Source organism: Columba livia, chromosome 13 (assembly GCF_036013475.1).
Source record: "Columba livia isolate bColLiv1 breed racing homer chromosome 13, bColLiv1.pat.W.v2, whole genome shotgun sequence".
NCBI classification, from domain to species: domain Eukaryota; kingdom Metazoa; phylum Chordata; class Aves; order Columbiformes; family Columbidae; genus Columba; species Columba livia.
In genome coordinates this window covers 10,895,110-10,917,020 of record NC_088614.1, presented here as the reverse complement: position 1 = coordinate 10,917,020, position 21,911 = coordinate 10,895,110, and the positions used below count along the sequence as shown (strand labels likewise).

Below are 21,911 nucleotides of genomic sequence, written 5' to 3'. Positions count from 1 at the left end.
CTCTGCTCTGCCCTGGGGAGACCACACCTGGAATATTGTGTCCAGTTGTGGCCCCTCAGTTCCAGCAGGACAGGGAACTGCTGGAGAGAGTCCAGTGCAGGGCAACAAAGATGATGGAGAGGAGCATCTCCCGTGTGAGGAAAGGCTGAGTGAGCTGGGGCTCTGGAGCTTGGAGACAAGGAGACTGAGGGGGGACCTCATAAATGTTTATCAATATGTAAAGGGTGAGTATCAGGAGGATGGAGCCAGGCTCTTCTCAGTGACAACCAATGATAGGACAAGGGGTAATGGGTTCAAACTGAAACACAGGAGGTTCCACTTAAATCTGAGAAGAAACTTCTTCATGGTGAGGGTGGCAGAGCCTGGCCCAGGCTGCCCAGGGGGTTGTGGAGTCTCCTTCTCTGCAGACATTCCAACCAACTGGACACCTTCCTGTGTAACCTCATCTGGGTGTTCCTGCTCCATGGGGGGATTGCACTGGATGAGCTTTTGAGGTCACCTCCAATCCCTGATGTTCTGTGATTTTCCCCCAAATCACCAAGCACCTGGGCTCTGTTGGAGCCTCCTCCCTTCCTCCACAGGTGTTGCCACTTTCCCCTCCCCACCCTCTCTCCTTTATCACCCAGGGAGCGGGAAGCAGCCCCCAGCTGTGCCCAGCCAGGCTGTGCTAGGGGTGGTTGGATGCTCAGATCCTCGTCCCAGCATTACTGGTGAGTTCCCCATGGCACGACCCACAGTGGGGGGGAGAAAGGCCGGGGGGCCTGGTGGCCCCCCGGTCAGTCAGGCAGGGGGAGGGTTGGTAGCCATTGCAATGTCACCCATGGGTGCTGGGTGGGTCCCCTTAGTGGGGGGGGATGCACTGCTGTTGTGCTCGCTCAGCTGAGTGTGTGTGGGGGGTTCACTTTGGCAAGGCAGACTGGAGAGGGGCCAGATGTTTGAGCCGAAAAATGTGCATTATTGCATTAAGCTGCTTATGGCAGTGAGAGTGGCTGTGCCCAGCCCCTTGGGGAAGCTGCAAAGCCTGAATTACGCCCCTAAAATCGCCTTTGGAAGAGCTGCTGTTATCTGGAGATTTATTTTCCTTTTCCAGCTTGCTGGTTTTCTTCCTTCCTGATGCGGCAGGTGTCTCAGTGACACTGGGCTGTCCCCCTCCCTGGGGTGGCTGAGATGTGCTGTACAGCTCCATGTGGGGTAGTTTGGCATGTTCCCCCAGGTGGCTGGGATGGAAGTAATGCTGCTGTTGTGCTGGAGAAACCTGAAAACCTCTGGTGGAAATGCTGGGGCGCAGGTGCTGTGGGAGGATGGGCCCAGTCTTGCTGGGGGACCCACTTGTCCCCAGGGTCTGGAATCCAGGGTGGGTGTGCGCTGGGTGGAATTGTTCAGAGGTGTTCAGGTGTCTGTAGGAGACGCTGGAGCCTCTGAATCTGAACTGATTTATTTTTATTTCCCTTAGAGAATTCAGAAGGGACATCTATTCTTGCTCCATTTTCTTGGGTTTTGTTCTTTCTGCCAAGCAACGCTGGTTTCAGTTAAAAACATATGATCTTGTGGTTTCACAGATTTCTGCTGTAAAGGGGGTCTTTCCATCCCCAGCTGCACCCTGTGCAAAGGCACTTCTGGGAGGACACAAACAGGGGGTGCAGCTCAGAGGACCATATGTCTTGGTTCTTCTAGCAGGAGCTTTGAAGCAAATGTGGGCAGTTGGTTTTCACCAAGGCTTCTCCTTTCCACAGCTACCTGGGGCCAGACTCATTAAAGCTCATCTCCATTTGTCTTAACTCATCTTGACCACCATCATCATCATCTTGACCACCATCATCATCATCTTGACCACCATCATCATCATCTTGACCACCATCATCATCATCTTGACCACCTCTCTGTCCCACTGGCTGGTTGTGCACCTTTGCTGTAAGAACCGACCGTGCGCAGGACACGACCCCTCCCCAGGAGCAGGTGCTGGAGCTGCACCACAGCTCTCCAAGGTGGCAGTGCTTTTGCCCACCCATAAAGGTGCCCTGTTCCCTCCGTCCCCCTGCCCAGCTCTGTGGCGAGACGCAGCCCCCGGCGGTGTGGTGGTGGATGTCATGTTGGGCTGTGCCACGTCAGCCCCGGCACCTACCTGTGTACTCAGGGAAACAGATGGTCAGAGGTGATTTCTTGATCTTCTCGGCAAATAGGTCTTTCTTGTTGAGGAAGAGAATGATGGAGGTATCGATGAAGAATTTGTTGTTACAGATGGAGTCGAAGAGCATGAGAGATTCGTGCATGCGGTTCTGCAACAGGGAACACGAAGGGAGGAGAAGGGAGAGAGAAAGGCAAAGAGAAAGAAAGAGTTAGAGAAGAGGAGAACACTTTTCTGAATTGAAATGGTTAGAAAGAAAAAAAAACAATCTCTAAAATAAGACACTGGTAAATGCGAGTGGTTATACAAGAGGAGGAGACAGGATGCTGCTCTCGGCCCAGGCTGAAGGATGCAGCTGATCTCCCTGCAGAGCCTCTGCTGCTGATCCAGCAGGGCTGATGCCTGAAGCTTCAAGGAAGAGCAGAAAAAACCCCTCACTTTCTTGTCACCTGTGCAAACTGAGGAGTAGGAAAGGGGGCTGCGGCCTTCTGGTCTCACCTGCATCCCCTCAGGGGCTGGTCACCCCAAAGCATCACTTGCAGAGCCTAAATAAAGGATGGACAGGCAGCACTGGCCACCAGCTGAGACGTGCTGGGCACGGCGACTGGGATGGAGGGAGTTTTGGCCATCTGGCGTGGTCCCATGGACCTGCCTGGAGGGGGACTTGTGCCGAGCGCTGCCATCATGTGGTGTGACCGGTGCTGAGGGGCTGCCCGGAGGCTGGGGTGGGTCCTGTCCTGGCTGTGCCCTTCTGCCCCTGCAGAAATATCCAGCCAGTCTTTGAAAATACCGTGGTGGTGGTTGGGTCGTGGGTGAGGAACCCACTGCAGATGCCTCTGCTGGCCACCTCACAGCTCTCCGAGCACCCTGGGCTTGCAGGCTGCTCCAGAGAGATGTTCAGCATAGAAGCGTTTAGTAGGAGCATAAAGAGGCAAATCTCACAAAGCTGTAACTAAAAAAAAAAAAAAAAACCACCAGTAATTTTCCTTTCACATGTGGACCAAAGCCAAATAAGCCATTTCCCCCCCTGTGCTGCAGAAGCTGTTACCAGAAAGGAGCAGAGAGCAGACAGGAGGACAGAAGAGGAGGAGGTGGGGTTGTCCTGTGCAGAAGCAGCTGTCACAGGGCACCACTGCATATTTTCAGGTGTCACTCAAGCAGCCACAGGGTGTCCATGCGGGCAGGCACATGCACTTGCTGTTAGTGGGAAGGTGCCACTGGACAGGACAGATCTGGCTCTTGAGAAGGGCTCAAAACATCTTCTCCATCATTAACTTGCTCTTAGAATAAACAGAAAGCTGTTCCATGCTGCTCCACTAATGACTTTGGGAGAACTTTCAGGCGCTCTGTGCCCAAACTGCCAATACCCACCTTGCTGACTGCTTGAGCTTGCAAAGCTTCTGGTTCCAAACCAGGGCTTGGGAAAGTCCAAAGCCGCTGGTCCTGCTGTGGCCCAATCTGTAACCCCCTCCTGGGGCTGAGCCCCAAGTGCTGGCGGGGCTGGTCACACAGGGACACACAGCTCTTTAGAAAAGCCTTGGGTGACACCGGGAGCAGCAGAGACCCCCTTCTGCAGCAACATCCCCCCCAGCCCCTTTTATTTTTTGGAGGCGCAGCAAGGGAAGGCTTTGGTCTTGCCAAAGATTTTGCGATAACACACGTGTTTCCTAATGAAATGATGACCCAATTACACATTTTGGAGTTTTCCATGAATGTTTTATTAGTGAGTCATTTTATTAGCTACACTTCAGCTGTAGCTTTGCATGCAAAATTTAGCAGATGTCTGATTTCATCTTGAAAGGCTCTGAGATTACACTGCTGGTTCCTTGACAAAGAGTAGCGAGGGATGCCAAGCAACTGCTTTCCAAAGCTTCAGGTCCTCATCTGATCCTTCTTTTAGAATAAAAAAGCCTTATTCACAGGGAAAACAAACTGCCACAAAAGGATGTGGTTCTTCTTGACTTGCGGCTGTTGCGAAAATGCTGGGTCTTAAGATTTTCATGGAAAGTGTCTGGGTGGGCTTTTTCCTTGTCCCATATATGTATGTTTATATAAAGGTAAGATGGTGGTGGGGAGGAGGAGCAGCTGAAACAAAGCATGTGTCCATGGGACTCAACATCCCCAGCGCAGGGAGAATAGCCCTGGAGGCTTTTGGGCCCTGGGCAGGATGGAATTCTCAAGGAATTTTTTTAAAATCTCCAATACAAGTATACAAAGAAAAGTCCTTTGTCTCAGAGCTGTTCGTTTTTCTCAGAGCTGGCCCCTAATTCTGTCTGATCCACGGGGTGGGACATTTGGGAATACGTGTCCAAGGATGGGTCCAGCTGAAGTCGCATCACTGGAAATTGGTGAAGTCGATTAAAAATAAGTTTGTTTTCCTTTGAGGTTTATGGAAAATTTTCTCTTGGCTTCTTCAAGTTCTTTGCATTTATTTCATGCCCCAAATAATGGAAGATCTTTGGTTTAAACATAAAAGAACTAGCACAAATGTTATTTCAAAGGAAGAGAAAGGTGCTCCAAGTACTGTGTGACTGCATAGGGGGGAAAAAGCACCATTTATTGAATCGACCCAGAAATGGCTCTCTTGCCTCTAATTGCGAGGATTGTGTGAAGAGATGGCAGAAAAAGAACTGCAAATCTTGCTCATTTGGAGGAGCAAGAGGGTGGCCAGCAAAACAAAGGAAAAAAATCCCCATCAAATACTTACTTACAATTAAATACCTTTTGGTTACATCCTTTCCAAATGTCTTATTTCCAGGTGAATAAGGCTGTGGCAGATGACACCACAGGCGCATGCCATACGTGTGTGCACAGAGCAGGCATGGGGTAAATAACGGGCTTGAGCAGCCGGACACGCTCAAGGGAGACACAATAAAAACCCTCTCACACTAGAAAAGAGCTGGCACTTTATTAACATTTTGTAACTAATAAATACATTACCGACAGCCAATAAATTATTACAATAACTAATGCTCTATTAAACCGGTGGACAGTCACTCTTCGTACAAAATTACAGTTAATACAGTTTGGGCCATCAAACATGCAGGAGAAAATGATTCAGCGGGAAATCGGCAAAAAGAAATTCGTGGCGGCCTCTGGTGATCCGTGGGGAAGAGCTGTGGTGGGGGTGGGGAGCCCAGAGGCGGGTGATGGTCACCGTTCCCTTGTTGAGCTGAAAGGGGGGTAAGGGAGGTGGGGGGGAAAGGGGTGAGGATGTTAAATTAGGGACTGGGCTATTTAATGGAGCAACAGCTGGTCTTTAAACAACCTTATTTGCTCGTCTGGTGGTGCTGGGTTGTTCCTGCACTGGAAAAGCTGGTGAGATTCCAGCAATGCTGCAAATCCTGTTGTTACCCACTATGATCTCCTCTACCCACCTGGAGCAGGGGAGTTAGACCCAGAGCCACTTGCCTGCACTACAGGACAGTCAGGATTTGGTCTCAAGACTAATCTCCAAGGCGCTGGGTGGGAGAGGGGCTGAGACAGCGAGCATCAGTCCGCCTCCCAGCCCTCCACCTCCTTCCCGTCTCTGCTCCCATCTCTGCTGCTCACAGTGCCTGGGAGGGCTGAGCTGCTCTCTCGGGAGATGGAAATGGGCTTTTTCTGCCTTGTCTCCATCCTGGCTCCCTGCCCTTTCCTTCCCCTGGGGGGTGCCGGCTGTCAGGCTTTGGTTCTCCCCCTCTTATTAACACCTCAATGTTTCCGAGCAGTACTTGCTCATGTTTGCTCGCCAGCCTGGGCAGCACAAATAAAGCTCTCGCAGGCGGCTGGTTCAGACACAGGCAGTCCTGCGAGAAGCCCCTTTCCATAGCCACATTCTCCGTGTAACATCTCATATAGGTCATGTACCTATATCTGTCAGCACCAGTTATCTCATGTCATTGCAGGAGCTCAGAAATTACAACATACGCTCAAGTCTCGGGGCGCTTTGGGAGAGTCTTTCTGTCTGCTGGTTCCTCCAGGAGATGGAGGCAGGACTGAGATCCGCTCCTTAGTGCCACTCAGACGTCTCTGCTTTCTGGGGTGTGTGTCAGGGATGCTGGTGTGTGAGGGGTTTGGGTGGTTGGGGATGATGCTCAGTAGCACCTTCCCTACTGACCGTGACGCGCCCAGCGTCAGATCATCAGTGAGTGTTCCAGTCTCCTTGGAAATGGTTGTGGAGTTTTTAGTTGTAAAGACAAACCTGGCCCACGACAAAGACACAAACACACTAGTACTAAGCTTCACTAATCGACTTGACAAATGGTCAGCCTTGATCCCAGGAACTTAACAACAAATGTCTCCCTGGCTACAGCTGGAGAGTTTTTGGCCACAAAATACTCGGGCACATCACACAGGCGACAGTGCAGGGTTGGTCCCTTTTACAGCATCAGCTGTGCAATCCATGAGGGGGATGTCTGGCACCCCCAACTGAACCTGGTGCCTTGTGGAACAGCACAGTGAGGGCTGCCTGATGCTTTACACAGCAGCAACGGGGTTCATGGGGATGTTTTGGCAAAAGGATATATTGGTGTCCCACCCTGACCTCCTGGAGATGGCATTCTCGGCTTGAGAACAAAGTCTGTTCCCTTGCAGTCAAGCATTTGGCTTATGCCACAACAGATTAAACCCACCAGTTACATTTTAATGTACATTACAGTATTGACTGCTCTCATTAATATGTCTGGTGTCCTGTAAAACAAAATCACATTTACTGAGGAGGCACGGCAGCCTCTTCCTGAGGATGCTCTCCGCTCTGTAGAGGGACAGACTGGCCAGGAAAGCTGGCTGAAGGCAAGAAGCTAATTCTTGTACAACACTCTTTAGGAGGAAGAATTTCTGGGAGGGCGGTGGGAGCCTGACAGACCCCTCGCGAGACCTGGCTTGGGCTCGTCGGGAGGGCAGGGCAGCAGGGACAGCCCGGGGCTGGCAGACGGAGGGGACAGATGGTCCCGCTACCCTGCCGCTCGCCTGGGCTCCTGTGGCCGCCTGTGAAAACGAGAGTGTGAACTCTATTTGCTAAAGACAAAACTGGCCTTTGAAATAGGTGGCTGTACTAATATTTTAATGTGTGCTTTCCTCGTGTGTGTTTATTGCTTGCTCTCCTAACAAGCCCAGCTCCTGCATCCTCCCAAGGAGCACAGTGCTCTGCAGCCTCATCTACAGAGTCATTTCAAGGTTTTCCTTCTACAGGTTTCTCTATTTCATTGACATTGCTGTTTAAATAAAGGAACTATTTGCATTTTTGTCTCACAGCTCCGCACCCCTGACCCTCTCATTGTCAATGAGGGCTCCCTTCTTTATTTTTGCTGCTGCCTGAAGCTCATTGAGAGTTGCTAATGCTGCTTTCAATATAACACCCCTTGGATGCTGCTGCTGGACAAGTAACCTGAATCATGAAAAAGCTCCCGCACCCCAAAAAGCGCATCTTTTGCCAATTTTCATGTTAGGTTTGAAGGGCAGCAGGGTGTATGTGTTTCAATTTTGTGAATCACTGTGCTTTTAAAACATGTCCCCCATGCCCCGGTATGATTTCTATTGCATCTCTACCAGTTGCAACATCCCTACTATGGGGAGACGGCAAATTCAATACAACTCGGGGCCTCTAAGGGTCTGGATTTGGAGTGTTGTGATTGCAAAGCACAAGGGACTATTCAGAGGAGGGCTTTTGAAAGCAGGGGATGCATTTCAAGATCCTTCTAGGTAATTGGTGTAGGGATTGCTGGAGTTTGGAAAAAGCGCGGGGCAAAAGATTGCCTGCAGAAGGCACATCTGTCAGAAAAGGCTTGGGAGGATGCAGAAAGCCAGCAGTGAGTAATGCTTTGGCAGGCGTTCTGGAGACAAAAATCTATACAAGGCCATCAAGCGGGAGAAATAATAGTGTTTAATACTGGAAGCATTTCATCTTCCAAACGCTGTTTTCAGCCTTTGTCAGTGAATCCTCACGACACCCGTGTGAGGGAGGGAATGTCAGCAGTAGCAGCTGAAATGAAGCGTTAGACATACAATATGCCAAAGAAAATGAAAGAAAAGGCACTGCCTGTCAACATTTCCCCCTCTTTTTCTCCCTTTTCTCCCTGTGGACCACCAGCCGTGGATCATCACCACCGTGCTAGGGAACCAGCAAGAGCTTTGGAAGGGCTGGGGCAGGAGGGGTTTGGATCTCACAGCCAGGCACGGGTTGCCTCCTGAATCTAGTGTGGTGGATGGACTGCACCGACCTGACACTGGTGACCTGGCTGCATTTGGTAGAGTTTGGAGTTAATTTAAATTGTCTTCACCAACATTTTCCTGTGTGCTTTACGCTGGGAACTCCTGTAGCCTTGGCTTGGTGCTACCTTCACTGGGAGCAGCTTCTGTTACTTGTTTGCTTGGATAAAATGTCACCCAGAGCAAGGGGTGGGAACAGAAAACCTCCAAACTTCTAGTGCTGCTGATCAAATCCTTCTAGAATAGCTTCCTAAAGACCTGCCTCACTGCTAATCCAAGTCATGACCTCACCACTACACGCAGCTCTGGTGCTTCACTTTGGGTCTGGTTGTTACGTATGCTTTATGTGCCAAACGTAACCAACACTCAGCTTTTTAGCCCTTATTCTGACACTCAGCACACATTTGGATAGTGGGTGTTAGTGATGTGACTTGGCCACCTGCATGGGATGAGCTCCAGGAGCATCCCTGCTCCTCTGCATCCCTCTAGTTAATTCCCTGCCCCTTCTGTAGCAGAAACACCGTCCTGTTGCCACTGAGCATTGCTTGAAAAGCAAAGCAAGGGACTGAATTTGGACTAAAATGACCTCTGAGATCAGTAGAGGGGATGCAAGCAGAAAGCTCAGCTTGGAGTGGAGGGGAAGTTTGGCAGGGGTGGCCCTGATTCCTGCATATTTCTTTTTCTCATTGCCTATTTGTGCACCAAACTTCTCTCTCTGCAAAAACAAACAGGTTGGTGGCATTTTACTGTCATTCCCTTGGTTTTAATCTCCAGGGACTAAAGCTCAACATGCACTTAAATCCCTTCAGGGTTGGGGCATGTGGCTGGTCCCTTCCAAGGAACCAGAGGACTGGGCAGGTGCTTCCCACTGAAAATCCTTTATTTGGAAACCTTTCCCACTGACTCTGAAAATCCTGAGCTAAACCAAATACAATTAAACACACAGGCCTTGTGGTCAGTGTTACTTTGGTTTACGGTTGTACAGTAGGGTGTGTTGGCATTAAATGGAGCTGGGAGAAGGGCTGAGACCTGGGAAAACAAGACTTAGGGGTGGGATGTGCCTTAAGGAGCAGAGAGGGGCTCCTGGCTTTGCTGGCTGGCCAGCTCTTTGTGGGAGCTGATGTTGCCAGAGGTATTTTAAGGCTGAGATGGAGAAGACAAAGATGGGTCAGAACAGGGAAGGCAGAGCCCCCGTGTTGTTGCTGTGAGCATCCTGCAGAGCAGCAGTGGAGCTTCAGGGTCCAATACTAAATCCAGTTCTATCATTTATCGCTATCTAGGGGGTTGCTGACCCAGCTGCCACCCAAGCTGGGCTGGGAGCTGGTTAGATGGGCAAAAGCCACCTTATTCTCCTCCACAGGCCTCCCCTGTTTGCCCCGCAGTGCTCCCACTTGCATCCCTGTCTGGGTTTTGTCATGGTTGTCCCACATTATCCCAGCAGAACACAACCTCCTCTGGGGGCTTTCCTTCACCTCACAGCTGCCCTTCCCTTCCTTCCAGCTGCCTCAACCTGCCTCATCTCCCTTCTAAAACTTCTGCCCCAATCTGACCCCAGCAAACCTCTCCCAACAGACCTCTCCACCCTGTGCCCCCTCTTGCCTTGGGCTCCAGGCTGCTCTCACATGATGCCAGATGGGCACAGCGAGAAGGGAGGTGTCGTCCCTCTCAGACATGGCACTGGAGAAAATTCAGACCTCCTGAGACCTGAAAGCCATCCCTAGCCTGGGCTCCCAGGAGAGGACAGCTGGGCTTTTGGCCAGCCTGGAGAGCCTCACGATTTCCAGGATCATGGACGTTTTGGAGAGGCAGAGAAGAGGCAGGGACCAGTGTAGCTTCCCTGCCCTCAGGTGCCATGCCATGGGACCTCAGAGGTGGCCATCTCACCCAGCCATCAAACAAGCTTTCGGGGTGGGTTTCTAAGGGTCCCTCCACCTACCCAGAGGTGACACCCCAAATCTCACACTACCCTCTGCCTTCACCCAACAGCGAGTCTTGGCCACACGTACCCCAGCCCAGCCGTGTTTGTCCTGCCCTCCCCACGTCTGTCCTCCTCCCTGTTTCACTGTGCTGGGTGCTCCCCTTGCCCTTTCTACACCTCTTCCCCTGCCCTTCCTTCCTCCTTTCTCTCTCTTCCCTGCACTTTTCCTTCCTACTCCATCACGCAGCTCAAATCAGCTCCCTGACCCTTCCCTTGCCATGACATGTCCAGTATGAACCATCCCTCTTGTCTTAGATATTGGTAAAGAGATGCCCTGACTGCAGACACCAAACCTGGAGCTGTCTCTCCTGGATGCTCAGGGAGGAGACGACATGGGCAAGCTACCTGCTCCTGCGGTTGGGCTTCTCCAGGGTATTTACATGCCTGAGGTGTGATAAAGAGCCGCGAGGCTCTGCACACCCTGCAGTCACCCAGGCACCATGAGGTTTCCCAAAACACCTCTCTGTATTTTAGGTACTTGAAGGTCAAACTCTACCCACAAGAAGCCAGGGCTAAGTATTTTTGGTGCACCTTCAAGTAATTTAGGGCCAAAGTCTGGAAAGAGATGCCACATACTTGCAGAGGAGCATTGCTTGTGCTGAAATCATGAGGCTGGGAGGTGCTTTGGGAAAGGTCCTGGGGTCCCCCGGCTGGTGTCCTCCTTGGGATGTCACCATGTGCAGGGTCCTCACCAGCATGCTGTCCCCAGGACATCCATGCTGCTTACGCTCCAGGGATCCAAGCCCAGCAAAGCGCCTCAGATATGGGTTACTGAAACCACTAGACATATTTTAACATCAATTTTTAAAAACTTGAGGTAAAACTGTTACTGGTAATGAATGCTTTTAGATAAGGCTTAGTATGTTTTTTTACAGTGTCCCTCTCACTCAGACACCAGCAGAACTGAATCTGGCTGATTTACTTGTTCAAATAGCTGTCTGAAAAAAAGGAGAATAAACAAATTCAAGCTGTGGTGGTTGCATTCAACACCAACCCCTCTGGCTCTGGGGTAGGAACTGGAACCGTAAGGTACCCTCAAAGTGATCATGTTCTACCTAGCACTTCCCAAATGAATAGTGTTTACGAAAAGAGGATAAATAGCCAGGAGAATTAAAAACATCCCTTAATTTCAAGGACAAGAGAAGTTTTGGTTCCAAACTACACTGTTGCTGACCAGTATTTTAAGGCTTTGAGTTTTTTCTTTTTCTTTTTTTTTTTTTTTTTAAAAAAACTGATGTATTTTTGCCTTTTGACAGCTGAAAAGCACTTTGTGGGCAACGCGGTAGCTCCCCCTACAGTGCTGTGAATCGGAACGGAGGAGTAGAACGAGGCAGCAAGGGAATGAACCAAAAATAAACTAAAATAAAATAAAACAGGCCTGGGGAAAGCAGAACTCGCTGCAAAGTTTTCTGGGACAGGAGGAGGGATTTATTTCTTCCTCATCATCTTCTGAGGAGGAAAAACAAGAAAGAGAGAGGACCTGTCCATGGGACTGGATGATGCTCCCAGGCGGGTGTGAGGAGGGGAGAAGAATGCGTTAGTAGAGTCCGCATCCCCGTAAGTTGTTGGCGATGATGACATCCGTGACGGCGTCGAAGACGAACTGGATGTTGTTGGTGTCGGTGGCGCAGGTGATGTGCGTGTAGATCTCCTTGTTGGGGGACTTGTTCTTGCTCTCGTACTGAGCCTGGATGTAAGCCACCGCCTCTGTGAAAGAGCTGGGGCCTGTGAGAGTCGAGACAAAAGGAAAAAGAGTGGGTCAAAGTGATCCCGTAACCCTAAATCCACCGGGTGCCTGCAAGAGCCCCTTTGTAGGGACATGGCAAGTTCGTATGAGGCTGCTGCAACCCAGTCGCTCCGTCTCCATCTCAGGGACAGGCACTATGACCAGCCAGGATTGCTGCAAGGAGGAGATGTTCTCTGACTGTCAGCTCAGCTGTATTTTTATTCTGAGTTGCTCTTTATAGTGTATAAAGATGAAATGGGTGAGGGAACCGAGTGTTAAACAGGCTATGATGGGGAAGCCAGAAGAAATAATGCTGACAAAAAAAGAGAAAAGACCTGCCAGGAATGCGGGAAGTGTTTGACCTGGTGCAAAGGCCTAGCTTTTTCCCATTTTTAGTTTTTTTTATTAAAGTTTCAGCTTTTGATGGAAAAGAGGAGCAAAAACGTCCATGGGTTGAGGGCAGTATTGGTAACTGTGCCCTCCTTTTCCTGAATCACTAAGAGAAAAGGACATGAAAAGATCCAGCCTCTAATACAGGGCAAAGTGGGGTTCTTTCAAAAAAAAACCCGCAAAAAGGTAACACAAAATGTCCCTCCTTTTGAGGAACTCGGATGCCAGTACCCTCTGTTAGAGCTGTGGCTAAAATCACACCACAAGGAGTTTCTTGGTTTGATGTATAGACATGTCTGTGCCAAACCTCATCAGCCATCAGGTTTTGTGCTAAAAAAGCTTGAGAGCACCACACAAACGAGCAGATCCTTTCTGGTCTGGCCAGCCTGGACAGTGCTCACACACAGAGCTCCATGCTGGCACTTGCTTAGCCTGGATAAGCCCAGTTTGGCTCAGTTTCTCTGGCTGGCCTGGAGTGCAGCCCCACAGCAGTGCTAGAGCCCCCGAGCCCCGGTGGCCTCTACGTGGTCACACCACTAGTGCTCTTGAATCCCTTTATGATGCTTCACTGATGGGAAACGTTGTTATCTGTCAAAGAGAAGCTTACTTGGGCTTGAGATTTGCTGTGGTTGAAGGCAGCTGATCTGGGAAATCACTTGCACTCACATATACATACTTGCTCTCTACAACTACCTGAAAGGAGGTTGTAGTGAGGGGGGTTGGCCTCTTCTCCCAAGTAACAAGCGATACGACGAGAAGAAATGGCCTCAAGTTGTACAAAGGGAGGTTTAGATTGGATATTAGGAAAAATTCTTCATGGACATGGTTGTCAGACATCGGAACAGGCTGCCCAGGGAAGTGGTAGAGTCACCATCCCTGGAGGGGTTTAAAAGGCATGTAGATGAGGTTCTTAGGGACATGGGTTGGTGCCAGTGTTGGGTTAATGCTTGGACTCAATGATCTTGAGGGTCTTTTCCAATCAAAATAATTCTATGATTCTACACATGCATCACTAGTTGAAGACAAGAGCTCATGAAGACCGTGAGACCTAAGAATATGCTTGAAGTAAGACAAGCAAAATGTTTGCTGGAAGCAGGTTCCTGCATGAAAACCTGTGTAAAGAGTTCGGGAAGAGATTCACATGCTGCACACCACCAGGTGGGTCCTTTATGAAAGGGAAGCTGGTTGTTCAAAGGCATGAGGATTTAGATGCTGGATTCCACCTGGGAAAGCAGGGAATCAGTAATGCCAGCTTGGTTTAAAACATGCCCTGGATTCTGCTGCTGTTTCACTAAGTATTGTGGATTAGTTAAAAGCATGAGTGAATTACGGGGATGGAAACAGTCAGTGCTCCAGCATATAGCAAGCAAATTTGTGGATGCAGTCTTCTAATAATTCCCTGTCAGCAGAACTAATGGACATCAGGAACTTAATTTTATTAAAAGCATTCTGTGGAACCGACTTGTGACGTTGAAAGTCTGCTTGTTTGATTTATAGGTTTTCATCAAATAACTCTTTTTAACTCCAGGGCAGCTTTCTAATAATGCTGCTTTTTCACAAGGCAACAAGGGCTTCATCCACCCAGCTGTGGCCAGCAAGGCATGGGTGAGCAAGCTTAAGTGTTTGCTTGGGTCTGAAGTCTGGCTTGATGTTAGTATGAGCTACCTTCCAAATTTTAACAGAATTGCTGAACGCCTTGGGGTGCAATATTCCTCAGTTCTGTTTCAGATACCTGTTGGATCAGTGGAAAGACTTTCAGCCTTCAGATTTCCAGCCCTCTCCGATGGCACGAGAGAGAAATGAGGCCTGCGGAGGGTACCCGGCATTGTGATAATTCCCAGCTTCCAGAACAGCACCTGGAAGGAATTCAGAGCATCTTTGGAGTTCTCTGGGATTTGAAGAGGAATCGTTTGGTTCCCCTGGGGCTGAGGTGCTCCAGAAACAAGCTGTATTTGTTTTCCTCTCAGCTGAGAGGGTGTACGAGGGTCTGACTCCCCCTGAACTCCTCCCTTGGGCTGGGGTAGCTTGAGAAGGAAAAGTTATATGTAAACCGAGATCCCTTCTTGTTCTAGTCTCTCTGCCATCAGGGACATGTAAAGATATTATTTCAGAGTGGGATACTGGGAGACTTCAGTGAAGATCCACAAAGCCAGGTCCACAAAATGTAATCAGGAAGGAGTGAAAGGTGCAGGTTTCCTTCACGGAGAAAAGGGAAAAAGAAAGACTGCATGATAAAAATCTTCCTGTATATAGAAGCGCAGCTGTAAAGAGGATTGTGAGGATCTGCTCTACAAGCCATCCAAAAGATGGCAAGCAGCAATCTAATTTGCAACCAGAAAAATTTGGGGTTGGCATTATTGTGAGCTTTCGACTGTAGAGACTGTGAAATTTCCATTATTAGATCTTTTTAGACAAACATGTCAGGAATATGTTGGTTCTGTCTGGACCAAGCAGCTGAGGCTGAAACGTGTTGCTAGTGACAAACATCCAAACCGTCCCCAGAGAAGAAGCCTGCAGAAGCTCTTCTGAATTCAGATGGAGTTGTCGAGCTCCATAGTCACAGACCATTCAGCCCAAAGCAGCAATGATTGATTGCTTTTGCCTATTCACAGTGAAAAATCAAGTGCTCAGAGATAGGAAGCTCTGGTTAATAATTTGTTGGCCTGCCCAGAAATGTGACACTCTTGGTACTCCCAGTTCACAACTGTGTTTTCTGACAAAGAGATCTGCTTCTCTGTCTGTTGGCTTGATTCATCTGGATGTCTCCGGTGAGCTTAAATAATTCATGACAATAAAAGTTTATTTTTAAGCCGTCTTGGAATGGTAATGAGGGTTTGTGGAAGCTGGCGAGATGCAGTGGGAAGCGGCGGGGTGCAGCTGCAGCCTTTGCATGGGTGATGTATTTTCATCATGAGCAGGTCAGATGCCAGCAGCCAGCAACAGCGAGGGCTTCTCGCACGCTGCCCTGTTGCAGAGTCTGCTCGGATCTCCAAGGATCAGGAAGGTCTCCTTCTCCCTAGCCAAACTCGGGGCATGGCTCGCCACAGCTTTTCCCTGCCTGCACCATGGGATAAGAGATGTGGGTGGCCAGTGGACGAGAAAACGAAGTGCCTTGTTTTCTATCTGCATTTAGCTCTAAGTGTTTTCATGTCCAGATGGTTGATGTCAGCGAGCCTGAGAGCGAAACTGGGGACCTCCTAAAGTAATGTGATAAAAATGTGCAGCTTGAGCTGAAGAAGCCAAGTGGTGGGACCTGCTGTCTGCAGCTGGTGGGCTGGTCCTGCAGCCCCTCGGGGTCTCGCAGCGGGTGGTGGCCAGGAACTGCTGAGGGATCCTCATCATAGTCAGCCAGGACTCAGAGGGAAGGTGATGGGTTGTGAAACAGCAAAGCTGGACTCAGCTCAGGACAGCCTAACAAGCCCTGTGTGTTGGTCTCCTGGACACCGGTTACCCATTTGTTATGGTTAAGCTCACTGCATCTTTTTGAGAGACCTGCAAGAGGGTTTGTGTCCCTGAGCAATGCTGGGAACCCACATGTGGGTTTAGGGAGAGTTCTGCCAGCCTCACTGTGGGTGTTGGCATCGAAACCAGCCGTGGGGCAGAGACCAAACACCCTGCCCAGCACTGCTGGCCCTTTGCTGGCAAAGAACTTGGGTTTAAGACATCCTCACACTTTACATGGACCACTGAACACGGTAGGGGTGATCCTAGGGCATTTATTGAAATAAAACTTGCAGGGAAGCTAATGGGAGCTGTAGCTACACATCTTTAGCCTCATGGCCTGCGAATCACCACAGCATCAGCCTGGATGGGAAGTGCTCCCTGATCCCTTCACTACACATTCCTGTACAGCCAGCTGTCTCATTACCTGTGTACTCAGGAAAGCAGATAGTCAGTGGAGATTTCTTAATTTTCTCCTCAAATATGTCCTTCTTGTTTAGAAAGAGGATGATAGATGTTTCTGTGAACCATTTGTTGTTGCAGATGCTGTCAAAAAGCTTCAGTGATTCGTGCATGCGGTTCTGCAACAGAAAGGAGAGATCACATCAAGCCAAAGACAGCGACTCGGGGATGTTCAACATGTAGGGAAATCTAAAACAACTAAATTAAGGAGGAAAGCAAAAAAAAAAGCTACCATATACATAATAAATTTATGTATACATACAGCTGACCGTATACGTACACAGATGCAATCCCTATAACATCTGACATACAGTTAGTAACTTAAGGGCATTTAACTTTACAGAACTGCTTTGATTTTTGCATAGCATGTAATTTACAGGATCCCAGCTCACAGAAATCATCATGCACCATGCATGGATGGGGAGTTACTTTTGCCCCTTGATCAGATTTAGGTGTCGGTGTAGCTCATGCAGATTTTCTAAAACGTTTTCATTTCTTTTTTTTTTTTACTTTCTCGAGTGTGTGTAGCACACAACTGGTTGGATACATTAACCAAGGACTGGTAGATCCTTGAATTAATCTAGAGTTGGAAGCAGATATCAAGGTGCCATAATTTTGGAAATGACCTTGCCGTGACCTTTGCCATGTTTTATTATTTTGTTTAGTAGTGTTGTCTGTTGTTGGGACTTTAATTTTAATTTTTAGTTTTCTTGGAAGATGGCTCAACACAAAGTGTCTGGCAGAGAGGAAAAAAGTGAAAAAGGAAGAGGAAATAGTATAAAAAGGAGAAATGTAACAAAGGGCATCTAAGAACAACCAGACTAGAAGTCAGGCAGCTACGACTGATGTTAGCTCATGCCTCTAGAACATTACTACTCGCCAGCAGAAGAGCCATACGTTCAAACGCACACACAGCGAGAAGTCAGCGCTTTGGTTATAGGTCATGCAAAAAAACGACACAGGAAAGGAGAGAGATAAGAGAAGTGAAAAAAACAGACCAGTTAGAGAGTTGCGAGGTCTGCCACATGGTTTTATGGTGGTGGAAAGAGCTCACGGCAAAGTCAACCAAGTGTCATGTTCCCTGCTGCTTTCAACTCTCAACTTTTTTTTTTTCTCCGTTCAAGAGAAGCTTCATACCTGCCAAATTTGGTTGGTGTCTCAAATGCTCATTTTTTGGCCTTTGTTTGGCTAGATAAGGTCAGACGGCCGAGGAAAGGCTGCGAAGGTGCCGAGGCTGGCGATGTGTCGCGTGGCCACCTCTGAGCCGGGAGCAGCGCGGAGCAGGCGCGGCGAGGACGAAGCAGCAAAGGCAAAGCCCAGCACAGACCAGACCGGCTCCTCGGCTTTTCCCAGCGGCATCTCCTTGGGACAGCACTCCCCAATCCCGCCAGGCCGCATACGAGACTGGTGACAGCGACCGCAGGAGAGACGCTAGAGAGAACAGGGCTGCGCGGGCTCGTTGCCGGAGGGTTTTTTTGGGGGCAGGTGCAGCATTTTTCCCCCCTCGCTCCCGGATTTAGAAATTCGGTGTGGTGCAGGAGAGAGCCGGGGGCTTTCACACCTCTCCCGCTCCATTTCGTGCCTGTGCTGGCAGCATAATTGAGCCCAGCACTTTATTGATTAACACTTTCCTTTTCATTGATATACTTTAGCTGCTGCTGAATGTTTTATTTAGATAAAAGTGGCTCTGCAGATGAAGGAAACATCCAATCTGACCCAGAATGAAAGAGAATGCACACAATTTGCTGTACCATATACCACACGTGTTGCTACCAAACTGGAAATGACCGAGCATCTCCCCACCGTGCACTGTAAGAAGTGATCATGTACAGATGTAAAATTGCATTTACTTATTGGGTTTCACTTGCAAAACGTTGCTTATCTGGACCATCCCGTGTCTATGTGCTGCTTTTTACCAAACTGGAAATGACCGAGCATCTCCCCACCGTGCACTGTAAGAAGTGATCATGTACAGATGTAAAATTGCATTTACTTATTGGGTTTCACTTGCAAAACGTTGCTTATCTGGACCATCCCGTGTCTATGTGCTGCTTTTTGCTAACCCGTTTTGGGCTGGCTGGTGTGGGAGCCCCAGAGCAAAGCTTCTCTTTGCTATTTGTGGTGTCAAAATTGCAACCATGTAGAAACCTGCAAAGGTTTTGTACAGAAGATCCTTGGCTACCCAAAGCCTTTGGGAGGAGAGAAGAAAGCGGAGGGCGGTCAGGGGAACAGAAAGCAAATACAATTAACCATTTTTTAAGCAGAGTCCCTTGTATAGCATGTTTTATGACATTTTTATCACCCTTGCCGATTTAAAATAAAAGCAGAGAGAAACACATGTACGCTGCTGGTAGGTTAAACCATTCCCTCATCCGCATTAGCCATTGGCCTGGGGCTCCCTGAACTCAGCAGGCTGCCCCTGCCAGCCCAAGCCACGCTGCGGGGAGCAGCCGTGTGCGACTGCGCCTCCTGGCACAGCAACCGCGATCGGCGAGATGGGTTTTGGTTAGGAAATAGAAGCTGAGGACTTCTCCCAAGCTGGGCTTTGTGGCTAGGTGAAGCTGACTTTCCTACACGAGCAAGACTATGTAAGGATCCTACAGAAATCCTTCTGCTTCGCTTATGTGGTTTGATTAATTTGCGTTAATTAATAACTGTTAGGAAATGACAGTGTTTTCCCAAGAAACAGTGACTCTTAGCCTCCAGCCGTAACCACAACATACACACAGCACAAAACGATACATCCTTGTAGAAAATGAGAGTTACAATAAAACACCTTCATTCCTTTCAGATTCCAGAAACAAGTTTTGAAGCTCCCTAAGGCTGCCTGACCTGGCTTTCTGGTCTCTACATGTTCATTTTTCCCCCTCTGCCCACTCTTCCTTATTTACGAGGGAAAAGTTCTGATTTCAAAATCCACCTTTTCCTTCCCCATCACTAAAGAGAAGAAGACATGATTCAGAAGCAAGGAACCGCTTTCTGTGTGCGGCAGAGGTGAGGAGCAATGTTCTGGTGAGCAGGTACGGATGCTCCTGGTGCCAAACCTGGGTACCACAGGGGAAATGCTGTCGCATCCCAGCAGGGCTCCTGGGAGCCCATGAACGGATGCAAGCTGTGCTGGTGCTGGCTAACACCAGGAATGCCCCACTGCTTCCCTTTCCTTCCCCTTCCCAACCATTATTTGTTCACTAGATGTCTGCAGGAGCCCTCCAACAGCTCAGGCAGGCCCTGGCTGAGGCGTGAGGATGGGGACGCTGTCTCTAGGTACCACATGTAAAAGGCCAGGCTGCTGCTAAAGGAGGAGTCAGAAGTTAAAGCCCCCAAAATAATCCCCCTTCTACCAGTGAATCCACAGGGAAAGACCCTTTTAGTCCCTTAAAGCTTCCCCAGAGCCCCTCTCAGGAGCACCCACACTGCTGTGACGGGGCAGACGTGCCTGCTCTGCTAGGAGGCACTAAAGATTACACTGCTCATACTTCTATACAAAGTGATAGAAATCACTTCACCTGCTTTTGGACTCATTGTACTGCTTTGTCCTGCTTTATGTTGGGTCTATCACTGAGGGAAGGGCTCTCAAAACATTGGCTTCTAATGTCACTTCCTATTTCAAAATCCGTAGTTTGGATCCCCATGCCTGCAAATATTTTATTCCTTAGCAAGGAAAGCAGCCCCATCAGCCAGGTTACAAGGCAAAAACCACTCACCCATACAAATCTAAAGTCCAGTTAACTTTTCCTGCACAGGACAAGAGACAGAATCGCTTATAGCTGAGTTCAGATGCCATTGCTGTTGTGAAGGGCAAGCAGCTTTCTGCTGAGTGTAAGGGATGAAGGATGCTGCGCTCGAGACTCTGCTCAGGCAGAAACATGCTCATAAAACCCATCTTTCTTCCACCAGAACATGGGAGGAGACTTGTTTATTTCTGCAATACACAGTTGATTCAATCTTTTTTTTTCTTTTTCCTTGGTGAATAAGTGCTAACTGTCATGCAAACTATAAAGACGCTGATGGTTATCCTAGGCACAGAATCTCCATATTCCCCCTCTTGCTTACTTCTCCTACGATGCCTGAGCCACTTCCACTTGCTTTATCACTCCTAAGGCAATTTCTGAGCCCTGCAATTCAATTTTCCTTGCCCAATGACAGCAGAGAGAGCACGCTAACCAGGTCATGCAGTGAAATAGGAACCAACAGGCCAACACTAATGCACACCAAGGGTCACCAGCACAGCACCTTCAACCCATCCCGTGTCCACAATGGGGACACGAACAATACTTGCATGTCTTGGCTAGATATGGATGACCTAAATATCTTAGTTTCAGAGGCAGCAATGTGCAGCATGAATGTTTCCCTCTCTTGCCGTGACTCCTTTGAATTGGCGAGCTAAAAACCAAAGAGGATAGTCTCAGTTCCCACCGCAGGTCCCATGACATTGCTGCCTTTTTAAAAATTTCATTAGGAATCCATTTAGAAGGAACAATAAAAATCTACCTTTGTTAATAATCTTCTCCATTTTACCAATTAACATGACTGCTGTCCCTCTCTCCTCCCAGATTACAGATCTGAGGCTTTTCCTCTTGTAACATCAGCTTACAAAACATGAAGATAAGTCACAAATGAGACAAAATAGCCTCATTATGCAAAAACATAATCCATGGAGTTGCTCAGTTAGTTAAGGCAGGATGTTCCCACTGTGCACAAATACGGCAGACAGCCCTGTAGCTCCTCGCTAAAGGCAGATGCAGAGGCAGGTGTAATACCTTGGAGACGGTGTCTTGTGCGTTGGATGGGCTGGGCTGAGCGTGTAATTTTGCCTCAGCTCTAGCTGTGGGCTGTGGCTGGCAGCAGTGAGACTGGCAAAGGTGCTGCTTGAATTTCCCTGGAGGTTTGCTCGCCTCCCCTGGGAGCCGGACACACAGGGAAGCAGTTTAGATCCACCAAAAGCGGTGTAAGAAGGTACTGGGGGCAATGGCAGAGGGTGGACTCAACAGCATTGAGGATTTCTATGCAAAGCATGGTCTTTACGAGTGTATGGGCCTAGAAATCGCAGATGCAGAAAGTCGTCTTAATTTTATTTACCTTTTTTCTGATCCAGACATAGAGAAGTATTTACTTTCCTTCACTCCCGCCATGTTGCTCTTTGTGGCAGGGAGTTGGAGAGAAAATATATTGCTTATAGAAGACTACCTGGTCTCAGGGAGTGATGGCTTTGCAAGCAACAGCCCTTTTAGCTGCTGTAGGAGGACGGGTCTTCAGTCTTTTAAAACAAAGAGCGCAATACACCCCCAAAAAACTTACTGAACATAAAACTGCACTTTACTTTTAAGGGCAGGGACAGCTCAGGGGGTGCTTCACCCAGTCTTGTTCAACCACTTCTTTGCTCAGTCTCATTTGAAAGGATTCACAGTAAACTTGTTTGTGAGCCGCTTTCAGTGAGACAAGCTGACCCTATGACTAGGCTGGTCCCAAGGGTCCCACACAAACTGAGCTTAGCAAGGCAAGGCCCTGCTCCATGTTAGGCTGACTTTACCTAAACTGCAGTTTCATCCACCTGAAGTGAGGTTTGACTTGGAGAAATGCAAAAAGGCCCTGTGAAATCC

At 48.8% G+C, this 21,911-nt stretch overlaps 1 protein-coding gene across 3 annotated transcripts in view; it reads right to left on the bottom strand.

Moving 5' to 3' along the window:
• The window catches only part of GNAO1 (G protein subunit alpha o1), a 145,704-nt gene that overhangs the window by 2,233 nt on the left and 121,560 nt on the right, over positions 1-21,911 (bottom strand). The window contains exons 7-8 of one of the 3 annotated variants that reach the window (XM_065028936.1): positions 16,277-16,430; positions 5,009-12,017 (exon numbers count right to left, since the gene is read on the bottom strand). In XM_065028936.1, coding sequence (XP_064885008.1) covers positions 11,830-12,017; positions 16,277-16,430 — 342 coding nt within the window. In that variant the 3' untranslated portion in view covers positions 5,009-11,829. Of the gene's footprint in view, positions 1-2,122; positions 2,277-5,008; positions 12,018-14,142; positions 14,265-16,276; positions 16,431-21,911 lie in introns of those variants that run through there. The other 2 variants (XM_065028937.1, XM_065028935.1) reach the window with 2 other exon arrangements.